Source organism: Triplophysa dalaica, chromosome 7 (genome assembly GCF_015846415.1).
Source record: "Triplophysa dalaica isolate WHDGS20190420 chromosome 7, ASM1584641v1, whole genome shotgun sequence".
Lineage (NCBI taxonomy): Eukaryota > Metazoa > Chordata > Actinopteri > Cypriniformes > Nemacheilidae > Triplophysa > Triplophysa dalaica.
Genome location: NC_079548.1, coordinates 8,690,835 through 8,704,396, shown reverse-complemented (window position 1 = coordinate 8,704,396; position 13,562 = coordinate 8,690,835). Strand labels below are relative to the sequence as shown.

Below are 13,562 nucleotides of genomic sequence, written 5' to 3'. Positions count from 1 at the left end.
ATCAGTTCATTTTAAGTCGAAGGAAAACTATATTATATTTAATTTAAACTACTATACACTTCTAAATGATTCTAGCTGTACCCAATATGTTGTAGCCTATGTCAAAGACAGAAAGTGTTAAGAAACTAAATATAATTTTTTAGTTTCAAAGTGTGTGAAGTTAGCAGTCAATCAAAAGTGTGCATGGGCTCTGACACCTGCAGTCTTGTCTTCATCCGCTAGAGTGCGCTGTCGGGCGACTGCAGTATTCAGACATCAAGAAAATACAGTGCATTTGATAGTAGTTTAATTTTATTCTGAGAAAATAAAGCTTTAATTTTAAGGTGAATCATGATTGTCTCAACATTAAAATCTGGTGGTGTGTTTCGTAGATATATGGTGTGCTTTACAATATATCGTGACTACATAGCAAAATCTTAGCAAACTTTGAAAAGCAATAGCCTAGTGCCTGAAAATTAGTTTTGCAATACTAGTCCTAAAGCGATGGGGATGTTTCCTTTTCTGAAGATACGTGGCGAAGTGTTTTTTTAAAAGCTGATGAACTGATTATTATAATGTTTGGCTGTGACTATTAACTCATATTCAATTACTGTGTAGAGTGAACAATATGACTTTCATTATTGAGTGAATACTGTATAATTAAAAGATATTACTGAAACCAAGATACAACTCCACAATAAGATGTCATGATAAACTTGAGGCAAATTTAGGTTTTCCATTCAGTCACTCACATTACTCTTGGCATCTTCCACAACCTAATTTAACAACGAATGTAGATATTAAATATTGACTTACAAAATAAATAAATATAATGTAATGTAACATTTTCAAAATAACAGTGGACATGAAAACTCAAGAAATGTGTTCATGCCCACACCCAGCTTTCCTTGACCAGTGGAAGTCTGCTTTTGCAGCACAGAATAAAAATCTGTTACACACACAAATACACACTCAAACACCCACATGATCGTGACACATCAGCTCATTTTTCTCTGTATGTGGGGAAAAATCCCTTTTTATTAACTGTTCGACTACAAACATTGGAAAGAAAATACGAGTAACGCCATAAATCAAATGTGTTAAGAAGGTTGTGCCATTTAGTCTCATTGCATAAATTAATATTAGAAGAAGGGCCATGGAAGTGTGGACATGTTGCTCTTTAGGTTTTGTTTTAAATCAAGCCTTTGGTCCAGCACTGTCTGGATTCCCTAGATGCATTTAGAAGTCAGGGCGGTCCTTCTCCAGTTTGTTGTAGTCCATGTTTACTGCGTAGAACTTTAAAAGGGGGAAAAACAGAAGTTGTAACTGATGAACTGAGAATACATATTAAATAGTTCAACAAACAGCTAGCATAACACGCACTCCCCAAAATCCATTAACTCCACTGCTTGTTTAAGTATTGAACTTGAACTCGACTCCGCATCAAATTCACATTAAGACATGAGCTTGATTAGATTCGTGGCAACTAACGGAACACATAAAATGAGCTTACGGAGCGCTTAATGAATTCAACTCATTAAGATCTGAGATTAGGTCTTGATACGGTCCTTCAGTCTCATTTCTTAATATGATCCCTCTAGGCACTTTGGGAACAATGGCGGCACTTTACTACACAAACTGGTCAGTCAGCTTTGAAACTTAAAATCACTGTTGCAGACGAACATCCAGAAGCCTCCTTTAACATCACATTAAAGGACTTTTCTCAGCGCAAAGATGTGAAGATTAACACTTTCATTAACGCCATGGTCTTGAATCCTATCAGAAAAAGTTTTGACTCGTTTCTGATTTTATAAAGCAAGCAAAGATCAAACAAGAGTTCTACAGGGCAAGGCATTCTGGAAAGCATTAAATAGACATGTGCAGCGTTTTGGGTAAAAGTGCTCACATTATTGTATTATTTGAGTTGTTAAGTTGTCAAAATAGCCATTTTCCTGAATCAGAGTTCTTAAATGGATTTCTTTCTGCTCTCTAAGTTTATCATGCAAAAGCAGTTCCCAGTTTAAGACTAAGATTGGATAATGTGGCACATACATAGTTTAGTGAGCAATGTTATAAATTGAATTAAACTTTAATCATGTCCATGTATCAAGATACATGTTAATACTGCTTATATCTTATAGAATTAAAGCACTGCAGGACATCTGTTGTCATACCTTGTACTGGTGATTGGGCCCCAGTTTATTCCAGGGCTCTGGGTTGTTTTTCTTATCCCAGCTGTGGAGATGAATGAAATTAATTTCATGCAAGCATGAAAAAACTGAACACAATGATAAAATGAACAACCATTCACTAGCCATTTGGCCTAACTGACTGATTCAAGGTATCAGTAAAGACTTATTCTTGATCAAAAGGCATTATTCTTCAAGTTAACCGCAATAAAATGCAACAGGCCTGTTTATATTATCAATGGTGAGAGGCAGATTATTAATAGACTACTTTCAGCAGCAGAGATGCTTACCAGACATCTGGGTTGCGGATGGCCAGGCGAGCCAGATATGACAGGGACATGGCGCATCCACCACCAATGAAAACGAATAGTGGGATCAGCTATAGTGAGAGATGAAGAAAAATATAAAATGGCTGTAAAAACTTGATGTTGGCAAAATATTGGATCTTGACAAACATGATTGTTATAAACGTTGCAGGAAAAACAGCAGCATGCTTCAACAACTATTTTGTGTTTAATGGAAAAACAAAGGCCCGGTTTCACAGACAAGACTTAAATCTAGTCCCAAACCCAAAATAATGTGTGACCTCTGACCTGTCTTAACTCTATTTAACTTGCCCACAAATACATCAGTGCCATTGTTTTGTCTCAAGATGCACACCAGTAATGTATTCTCCCAAGTCATTTTTATAAAAGCGACATAAATATCTTAATTCAACTAAGGGTTAGTCCTAGCTTAAGCAAAGGCCAGAGGGTTGGAACAGCACGAATATAGTAAATATTGACACTTTCATTATATTGCACTGAATTTATATTTATTTTGATTTGCAAATGAATATGTGTTTGTATTAAAGCAATATAATGTTTAAATAAGCCTGTGGTGGGTGATTGCCAACACTAGTACCCTTTATTCTAGATTTAAACCACCAGTCACTTAATAAAATTTAGCAGTTTCTACTAAAGCAAGCCTGTTTATGAGTTTAAAGATGTAAATGTGTTAATATACTTTAGGTAAAGGAATAAAAAGATACGTCCTAACCAATATTCTCACTATCAAATAAAAACGGACAAGGAACGCAAAAAGAAATGGCTGTAGTTAGAAGTCGTATGGTCCTGTGTGCCCTCCATGTGCAACATGCACGTCCTTCAGCTTCAGATAGAAATGATGTCACGTGACACGTGAGCCACCAGTGGCACTTGTTTGCTTTTACTAAGCGCTAATAAAACTATTTTTAGAAATAAATTTGCCATATTACAAATAACAAATACACAGGGTTTTGAAGCAAGGAAAAAGTGCTTCACTGGTTTTCAGGGTCAAGACTTGACACTTCGACATGACTACGTGACGTTAGTTGTCAACTTTAAGTCAAAACGCTATTGAAACACGGCTTTCCATAATAGTCATTTTATGGAGCTCGCGCTTAGACTGTCTAACATTTTAAAGCACAGAAAAGCAAACCTTTACAGGTATTCTATATTATAGTATATATCACTTTAAAGTAAGTCATATATGAAGCTTCGCATAAGCGTAGCAACCCTCTGTTTTAGCGAACACTGTTTTCTGTTACAATACTTTGAGTATTTACAAAAGTTGAATGATTAATATTCAGTATCTACAATAGCGGCGTCTTTAGCATTCCGTAGCAGACACGCTAACGGTAACGCTTCAAAAACGCGCTCCTGCCATTGAATTTTAGAGTTAAACCCGTCTCAAAATCATACATAACTTACAGCAGGGTGGCTCCTGAGCTGCCGACTGATCGTACCCAGCATTGTGATGAATGAGATGAGTTTATACTCCCAAAGTGTACCGAACCAGAGTTAACCAAAGGCCTTTGAACGACTTCTAACAGTCTCGTTCCAGCACTGAGACAGGACGTCTCAGTCTAGGGGTGTTTACGAAGATTGCCTGATTTTTTTGAAAGGTTACTATATATTTGTTATCTTGTTAAGGTTTTTAAATGATAATGATTGCAAAATATATTGAAATAATGTTACTTAATTTAAAGACATGAAAGGTAGGAGTGATGGGAATATTATTAAATGCTGAGCTGTTTTATAAAGGCGTTGCCTCGGCCACCCAATTGACGGCGATTAGCTCTTTCTATAATGATCGCTGCGCTGATCTAGAACTGTTCTACGTGCTTATATTGATTTCAAATATGTGATCCCAAGTCAAATACAGTGACGGAGTTGTGCGGGTTTTAGTTAAAGTTATAGTGCGAATGTAAGAGAAGGTCATTCTAGGTCGTTTTATAGTTTGACCTTTGAAGTAAATATATACGATATATGTTCATTTCATGAGTTTTCATTGAAAAACATTTTTGAAAGCATGTGCTTCACCTGAATTGTTAAAAAATGGCGAACCTCACAAAAACAAGGCTGCTCAATATACAGTATATTGAATAATAATTACACAAAGTCAATTTTAGAATATTTTATTTATTTAATAGATTATTCGTAATTTACCAATACATGTATAATATGTATATGTAAATGTACTTTATACTTATGATTTTTTATTTTTTTTATAACTCACCCATTTATTTTGTAAGAATTTAGCAAGATGCTCTTTTCCTGTTAGGCCTACAATAATCCAGGGAAAACCTTGATATCATTATTGTAGCCTACATAATTGGGAAAAAATTAAATAAATAATTCTAGTATTTGTCTTACTGAATTTATTACTGATGATTTGATTCAAATGTTTTGAGTAATTGCATTATGTTCTTGTATTGCATTATTATAGCTAATACAGTTTAATTGAAAATTATGTATTTAAATTTAAAAGCAATATTTGTCCTTGGTGTAGGCCTATGTATAAATGGTTACTTGCCGCATTTATTGTATGCATGTAAAACCACATGCATGCATGCATAGACTAACAAGTTAATAATTCCACAGTAATAAATTCATACTTGGGTGCATCAAACGACACCATTGCTGTTGGCCACTAATTTTGAACATTGTTTTGAACATCTTAAAAATGAGTATTAAAATAACAGAGAACAATAAAAAATAAGTTCTTCATCATCCATTTGAGTCATGACACCCTGAAGGCAGCATGTTTAAATGGAAAGTGTGGAAATTAAGTTTAGCTTTGCTGTCAGTTCTCATCCGCTGGCTCTTTTAATCAGATTGCCTTCTTGACATCCGGCCGTGTTTGTTTCCCTTCAATTTCATTTTCTGCTTTGAATTGCACATTAACCTTTCCTCAGAGTTCCTGTTAAGCAAACAGTGACTGTTCTCTATAGCGATCACAATTATGAGATGTGAAGTGTTGACTCTTGTCAGGTACATTTGATCCAGTTTAAGTGCTCTAGTCCTTTCAAGTGAACCCGAGATAGGTGTCATCTACAACACTGATGTTTGTACCACCTGTATCTCCTAAAACAAGTTCATGCACTTGTCTGGAAAAAAGGCACATTATAAAACCTTTCATGTCCAGGGCTGTGTGTTTAATTTCATTTGGTTGCTTTTCTGTCCCCGAACCGAGTGAGAACATGATGCTGGCACAAATCTGAGAGGTTGTGTTAGACATTCCGAATTCCAAGTAGATCCTTGCATAGATAGACAGACAAAAATTCATTTATAAAATATGATTTTTATTCTGACGTAAAGACACAGTATAATAGAGATGAGATCTTTTTTTGTGTAAAAAATGTGAACTTTCTAAACATTTGCTTATTTGCGCAAACAAGAAACATGAGCTGCATTACTCAGGATGTGAATATAAACATGGCTTTTCATACCAGATGTCATGTTTTGACAAAGAAAATCTATACAGGTCTGACTGTAAACTTTAGTTAACAGCCTCCCACCGTCTGTAAATGATGTTTGTGTATTTCATACACAATGTAAACACCACACACACACACAAAAACACTTCCTGTGGAATGCATTGACAATAACCAGATGTTAAACAGAATCCACTGCCTAAATTAAGACTATCATTAAAGCAGAGCCCGCCTGTTTTATTTCTAATCTGACTGGGAGGTATATTTATATGTGTCAAAAGAATCTGGGTACTTAAAAATTCAATGGTTGTCTCACTGGGAGTGTTCCAGGAAGTACAATCAAGCTGTGCCGTGCGCACTTTTCAAGCTACGGTTTCATAGAGGATCTTCCTCCAACCCTTATCTATTTTGATATTTCTTCAAAATTTCAGCATGACAGATTATGATTAGACACAGACACAATGTAGTCTGCACTTTCTCTTTGTTACTATGGATACCATTTTGAGAGATGAAGGGCAAATATATCCCATAATTAAATGTTCAGAACATCAGCATAATAACAATATTTTGAGTGCTAAAAATTAAATATCTGCAGTAAACCACGGATGAAATTAGTGCGGTAGTGTTAAGAGAATACATTTCTACATTTGTGGGAGTCCTCGTGCAGAAGGTCTTTAATGTGTCGTCTTCTTGGGAGTCTTTCCAAATTTGGCATCCAGTCCAAGACCTGGAAGACAGAGCAGAGTAATGGTCGGGCTTATAAATATCCACTCTCTATGTTCTCACAGCTCTGGACTGATTATTATCCCTGTTAAGAACGTCTTAACTTTGACAAGCATTAGCTGTCAAAACTTTGGATACACTGAATCTGTCATTATTTCACAAAGGCTTATCTGAAGTCTTCAAATTAGCCAAATAAATCAGAAATTAATTTGCATGCAAAATTTCTACTTTTTTAAATAAATGAGTTCGACCAGATAGTTTAAAGGAGTCATATGGCACGCCTAAAACAAGTATTATCGTTTGTTTTGGATGTAATGCAATGTGTTTACACGATTTGAGGTTCCAAAACGCTGTATTTCTACATACCGTGCATGTTTGTATCTCCTCTTTGCCCCGTCTCTCTGAAACGCGAAGATTTTATACAAAGTTCATCACTCAGAAAAGCGAGGTGTGCTATGATTGGCCAGTTAACAAGTGCGTAGTGATTGGTCGAATACTGCAAGTGTGTGATGGAAATGTAACGCCTCTTACCATATTTGGAACATCAGGTTCCGAAGCAATTGTACTGACAGGTACACCCACCTCACTTGCGTATACATTTGGGTGGTCTTAAGCCAGATTTTTTGATTTGCGTCTGACCTTAGGCGTAGCCTCTACGTGTCGGTTTTCATTTATACTTCCGAGTCGTTGTCCGCGTCGACAGACAATGACCACTAGGCGTCAGTCTCAACGCGCATATTGCTTGTGTAACCAAGACAATAGCCAAAGAAGAAGCAGTGATAGCGGCAAGTAAACAGTCACTTTTGTTGCAGATTTGAGATGTTTAACACAGAAGCACAAATATTTTACTCAGATAATTCATTCGAGTAAACATGACTCTATCGCAGAGTTTTTTGACCTAAGGAGGGGTTCAAACAGACGTATCACAGCGCTTGTAGTCCGAGTAGGGTCCGCGTTGAGTTGACGCTTTGTTACATTTTTGGAGAGGTGCGCGTCAGGCTACGGTGTAGGGTACGCTGCTCTTCATAGGCTACGCCGTTGGTCCGACGCTCGACTATAAACTGAACTTAAGTCAAATCATAACACGAACTGAAGTAGATTTATGGGGGTTTGGTTACACAAGGCATTTCAGGCAGGTCTGGGTGAGCATTTTCTTTCAGATAGAATGCATCTTTTGGTCCGACACTGTAATGTTTGCAATTTTACATGTCTAATATATGGATGGGCAACTTATTAGATACTAAACACACAGAGAAACACGTATTCGCACCATATGACCCTTTGAGAAAAGTGGACCTACATTGTCTATTATACAAGGGAAGTCCTTGAATAGGGTTAAAAACCAAGTACTGTAAAGTGAGAGAGAGAGTAGAGCAACACGATTTGAACATTTCAAATTGTAGACATTTAAAGGTCCAGTGTATGAAATCTAGTGGTGAGGTTGCGAATTGCAACCAACTTCTCACTCCACCCCTCTCTTTTTAGCACTAAGGCGGCTGACACAGAACTAAGATGTCGTCACGTTTCTGCTTCTTTGCCGAAGGAGATAACGTGTGTGTTTAGCGCGTTCTATACAGCAGTTTGTCTGTTTAGGGTTACTGTAGAAACAACATGGCGAATGTATGTGTATAGAAATAGTTTATTCTAAGGTAATAAAAACATAACGCCTCATTACCTTAAGTCTTTATACACCTGTGAAGTCATGGTTATGTGTATCATATTGCATTTCTGTCATTAGATCCTCCAAAAATTACACACTGGACCTTTAATTTACTGTAAATATATTGACTCACCTAGGAACACAAGTAAAGTGCCAAACCACTGCATAGTGCTGATGACATTTCCGAACAGCAGCACAGAACCCAGGATGGTGAAGAACTTCCGTGTTGTTGTGATAATAGAACAGGTGAGCGGTCCAAAATACACAACAGTCATAAAGATGAAGGTCTGGATAGGGAAAGACGAGCACAATTATATGACATAACTTTACTTATGTGTCACACTAGATTGGGTTAATAATTCAGTCTGATCATAAGCATGTGTGTGTATGAAAGGGAAGTTCTATTGTCCACACAAAACAAACCTACCTGTCCAAGAGCACTGGTGAAACCAAACAGGAGGATATTAGAGATGATGCCAGGATACCGTTCAGTAAATGTCAAAAACTCCCACACTTCACCTGTCCACAGCACAGCTATAGAGGAAAGAAAGAGATTAAAAATTGCAAGCACAGGTTACAAGCAGGGTTCAGAAATTATTTCGTGCCATGCTGACCAAAGGTAATGCCTTAAGAAAATGAACTGGTCATAAAAGAAAATTACGAGTAAAGAAATGCATTATTTTCATAAAAATATATTCCCATCCATGTGACGATAGGACACTTTAGCCATGCTGATGACAAATTCTCATCAAAACTCTTTTATTTTCTTGCCAAATCCAATTTGTACTCACATTTGGCGCTTGGCAAGTGATCATTTTGGATGTTGGTTACAAGCAATTCTTTTGTATTTGCATAGTTAGAACCGAAAGTTTTGTAGAAAAACTTCATTATTTCTGATAACTTCAGAAAGCGCCACAGGAAAGCTCCTCTGGTTTCATAATGAGACGTTTGGAAGGAAGGAACTTTGCCGCATGTGTGATGAGATTAAAGATTAAAAGTGAGGAACAGATGCCTTTCAGAGATGAAGCAGACAGACGGAACAGCTGCTGGAGATCAGCAGGGCTGCTTCTGACAAACCCTGCCTACACAACAATGCTCACGTTAAACATAGAGCCAGAGCTCCCCCTACTGGAGGATGCATAGAGGAAATATTCTCAGAGCAACAAAACAGAAGATATTTTATGTATTTGCTCAGGAAAACACCAAAAGGGTGATTTTTATTCAACCAAGGCAAATTATAATTTCAACCAACTAGTCATAGTTGCTATAAAGACTTAATGTTGAAAGCTAAAAGCAAAATACAACGCAAATTTACTAAATAAAATTACTTTACTTTCAATTATATTTTTCACTGAATGAACAAGAAATACTGCAATATAATTATTTTACACAGCTATATACACATAACTATGTTTATAGTTTACCAAATGAATAAGAGTGGGAAATCTATTCATTAAAATTAAAATGATTCAACAAAATTAAAGAAATATTTTAACACCCCTGCTGTTTCTTAAATATGATATAGAGCACACTCTTTTTTTAAATGAAACCCTCTTTAATAACTCACTTATTCCTAAGATTAGTGTGGACCAGAGGTTGACATTCAACATCATGTGATTGGCACCGGTCTGAAACCGCACCCTCATGTGATCCTGAGAAACACCTGTCAGCCCATCCAGAGTTAAAGACAGCAGCTATCATCAAAAAGAGGATAACACGGGTCATTTTTATGAATTGAGGACAGTAAAAATTCGAAACATGGTCATGCTCTATGGTTAAATGTGGAACCGATAAAAGCAGAGACCAACCAGCAGCATTTCTCCAAAGCCAAATGTCTGCTCATCTGATGTGGTGGAGCCCTTATTGGGTTTATAGAGGAAGAGCGCGACCCCAGTGACGATCAGAAACACACATAGATATTTCGCCATGGGATATCTTTTTCTCAGGATTGTGACACCTAGAATCATTACTGTGGAAAGGCAGTGGAAACAACAATGGAAAAAAATATAATAAACACCAACGATCCACAGATGCACTTGTACTAATTTTGTAAGTTTGTACAACAATCAAACCAGTGCAGCATATTTAACATTCCTGATTGAAGCATTACATCTGTGTTTGTGAGATTAAAACAGATAAGGATGCTATACTCTTACCTGGGATTGGTTTACAAGATTTCCCCAACACCTGAAAAAATATTGGACTCATGAGCACTGTGTTTCAAGAGAGGAAGAGAGACATGAGAGTAATGAGTAGTACACACCTGTGTGGGGTAGTTGACATATTGCAGTGCAGAGTTGCTGGACACCATGGCACCCAGGTAAGACAGAGAGCACAAGCCATAGAGCCAGCTTTTTGTATGGTCCTGCCTTGAGCCCTCGAAAAACAATATTACTACACACAAACAAAGAGAATGAGAAATCAAAAACATAGAGGCAAAAAAGGGTACCATAATCTAAAACGACAACTCACATTGTTAAAAAGTGAAAAGCTCTCTTGTGTTTTGTATGTGGACTTACAAATTTTGGCAAAAGCAGCATTTATGATGCACTGGATGAAGACTAGTGTGGTGGCGTAATGAAATTTCTCCGTCTTCCCTGCATGACTGTAGTCTCCTCGTGTGCTGAAAGACAAAAACAAATTCAATTCGTTCAATTTAACGGATAGTTGGAGAATAGTTTTATCATTTATTCATTCTCATGTCAAGTAAAACCTGCATGTAACTTAGTTCTGTGGAACACTAAAGAAGATATTTTGAGAAATGTCTGTGAGGTTTTGTGTCCATACAATGGAAGTCAATGCGCTTTGGTAAACGACTTCAAAATAGCCGTTGTGTTCCGCAGAAGCAAGCACGTTTGGAATGACGTGTCGGTGAACTGAAGAAATGATTATATATGTTGGGGTGATTTATCCCTTTGACAAAAACATCTGTGAAACAAGGCTACAAAAATCTGGGGAAAAAAACAATCATGTGAGAAAAACGATTACAACATGCATTGCGTAAGAGCATTGCGTTAACATTGTGGGTTCGATTCCAGGGGATTGCACATACCCAAGTATAAATGTATAGGTTAATGCAATGTAAGTCGCTTTAGATAAAAGCATCTGCCAAATGCATAAATGTTAATGCTACGTGTGATGTTTTTCATGCCACAACTCTCCATCTTAACATTTACATTTAGTCATTTAGCAGGCGCCAAAAGTGACTTACAAATGAGGTAAACAATGGAAGCAATTGGAACAACAAAAGGACAACAAAAAGTTCAATAAAACTGGTCTCACAAAGCCTACCACAGTATAAAGAGCAAAGCTGTTTTTTTATTTATAGAAAAAGTAGAAAGTTAAGCTTCAGGGATTTTGAACCATGTGCTCTTAAGTATTTTACAGCACTAGAGATAACAATGAATCTGATGTCCAGAGAAATGACACCTGTCTTTGTGACAGCCACGTGTTTTGTAAACAAAAAGTCACGGGAGTGGCCCGCGCCTCCTTAGCCACTCAGAAACGCTCTTTGCCTGTCAGTCAATTTAATCGTCTGGATGTGCTGACATAGGATTGGTTAACATTCTGTGGGGGCGGAGCTTTGAAGAGAAAGGGCATATGGTCAAATCAGGGTTTCGACCGGTCTGGCACAAACCCGCAAAATCTAACTAGTTTTATTACCAGATTTTAGGGACAATTTTCGCGATGTATGTGGCAATCAAATCCCTCTTACTTTGAAAGTTAATATAGCATTAACGTTTTGCATCTACCGTACTTCACAAAAAAATACACAAAGAAACAAGCGCGAAGGAGAAATACCTAAAGGGTCGCGTCCTCCTCGCTCATCTAACTTAACTATAGAAACATACAGACCAGTTGTCTAGTTGTTATAGCAACAAAATGAAGATTCATGCTAGATGAATGCCAGTTTTACCTTGTACGCAAGTAATATAAATGCACAAACAGAAGCTCATCACAGTACACAAAGCAAATATAGAAAGACATGCATACTCTTCTCAAGGCATTGCTGTATTGTCTTTGTATACTTACATTGTCTCCTGCAGTATTCCATAGTAAAAGTAGCACACGAACACGCCAAAGAAACACACGATGAATCGGAGCCGTTCGTTCTGCAAAAGAGACGCTTTGCTCTCCCCCTTGCCGGTGGCCATGCTGTCGTCAAGCAGTCTTGGTATGGACACGGACACCGCTCCGCTCCCCGTACCCCGCGATCCTGCGTCCCTATCCACTCTACCGGCGACCAACGGCCCTAACGATTACGTGACCCGAGCTAACTTAAGTCACCCCTTCTTCTCTCGACTGATGACGAGACTCTCCTTTCTGGGATATTAAGTTACATATAGCGTCGTGCAACAACAATAATAAACAAATCTCCCTAATGACTTGTTACACAATATGATTATTAATGTATTAACAGACAGGAAAGTAGTGCCCGTGTGCCATGCACTAACGCTAGATGTGCACGAACATGGGCATCTTCATTGATGAAGGTGCTCGCTATTAACTTGAGAGTACACAAGCATTTAGGTCTATTATTTACTGTTAAATATTGTACGATTCGCGCTATATTAACCGTCTATGATGGACATTTAGAAAACCTAAGTGGTAAGTGCTGCTTGCACACACTAATAAGTGTTTTTATTGACGCGTCAGATATGCTAGACGAAAAGGACCCAAAGATTTTCAACGAGTCTCTTTTGCATGCCTGTAACTTCTGGTGGTTTTACTCTTCGGAGAAATAACGATTTATAATAAAAAAGACTTTAAATGTAACGTCATGTCCTCATTTCCTAAACAGCGACGACTTCTGTACGCTTAGTAGTCTGTATATTTTCTTTTTAATAAAATGTTGTCCTTTTTTGATGAATGCGATAGAAATGTTTGCAGAATCTCTTGTCTATTTCAGTACGTGTAGTCTTTGCACATATAAATTCGCACGTTTCTTCCTGCTTCAGAATTGACTGTAGTCAAACGCTTTTTCTTTTCAATCTTTCTACTAAATTATTTTAACAATGTACAATTGCAACATTTGATTTAGGCAATAGAAACGGTCTACTATAAACAAATCTAAAGGGGCCTTTCTATAAAACATGCGTCAGGTTTTGTACGTGTCTGTATGTGGATTATTTCGATTGGCCCAAATAAGTAAAAGCTGACGACATGCAGCAAATAACAGGGCTGGATTCTTAGTTGGGCGGGGCATTGACAAACAGCATATAACCTGTCTTCTGCATGTAATATTATCATACAAAATGACATTTAAAACCCTTCA

The 13,562-nt window shown here is 37.3% G+C and overlaps 2 protein-coding genes across 2 annotated transcripts; both read right to left on the bottom strand.

Annotated features, from left to right (window-relative positions):
* Nucleotides 1-982: 982 nt before the first annotated feature.
* On the bottom strand, nucleotides 983-4,059 carry ndufa4a (NDUFA4 mitochondrial complex associated a). Its single transcript, XM_056751938.1, has 4 exons — nucleotides 3,899-4,059; nucleotides 2,459-2,547; nucleotides 2,154-2,214; nucleotides 983-1,275 (listed from the first exon to the last, which is right to left on the bottom strand). Exons 1-4 carry the CDS (start codon nucleotides 3,938-3,940, stop codon nucleotides 1,219-1,221), a joined length of 249 nt encoding a protein of 82 aa, XP_056607916.1. The 5' UTR covers nucleotides 3,941-4,059; the 3' UTR covers nucleotides 983-1,218.
* Nucleotides 4,060-5,751: 1,692 nt separating this feature from the next.
* On the bottom strand, nucleotides 5,752-12,984 carry slc35b1 (solute carrier family 35 member B1). Its single transcript, XM_056751904.1, has 9 exons — nucleotides 12,320-12,984; nucleotides 10,807-10,910; nucleotides 10,551-10,681; nucleotides 10,444-10,474; nucleotides 10,096-10,256; nucleotides 9,855-9,981; nucleotides 8,715-8,821; nucleotides 8,421-8,574; nucleotides 5,752-6,631 (listed from the first exon to the last, which is right to left on the bottom strand). The coding sequence occupies exons 1-9, from the start codon at nucleotides 12,439-12,441 to the stop codon at nucleotides 6,579-6,581; spliced, it is 990 nt and encodes a 329-aa protein (XP_056607882.1). The 5' UTR covers nucleotides 12,442-12,984; the 3' UTR covers nucleotides 5,752-6,578.
* Between the last annotated feature and the right edge of the window lie 578 nt (nucleotides 12,985-13,562).

Bases quoted from the DNA above. Each gene is read 5' to 3' on its own strand.
- ndufa4a (XM_056751938.1), bottom strand. From the start codon at position 3,940: ATGCTGGGTACGATCAGTCGGCAGCTCAGGAGCCACCCTGCT. The intron at 2,548-3,898 runs GTAAGTTATGTA...CTCTCACTATAG, and splicing joins AGCTCAGGAGCCACCCTGCT to CTGATCCCACTATTCGTTTT. The intron at 1,276-2,153 runs GTATGACAACAG...CCCCTTTTAAAG, and splicing joins GGCCCAATCACCAGTACAAG to TTCTACGCAGTAAACATGGA.
- slc35b1 (XM_056751904.1), bottom strand. From the start codon at position 12,441: ATGGCCACCGGCAAGGGGGAGAGCAAAGCGTCTCTTTTGCAGAACGAA. The intron at 10,257-10,443 runs GTAAGAGTATAG...GCCTTTCCACAG, and splicing joins ATCTTGTAAACCAATCCCAG to TAATGATTCTAGGTGTCACA. The intron at 6,632-8,420 runs GTGAGTCAATAT...TCTGTCTTCCAG, and splicing joins CACTTTACTTGTGTTCCTAG to GTCTTGGACTGGATGCCAAA.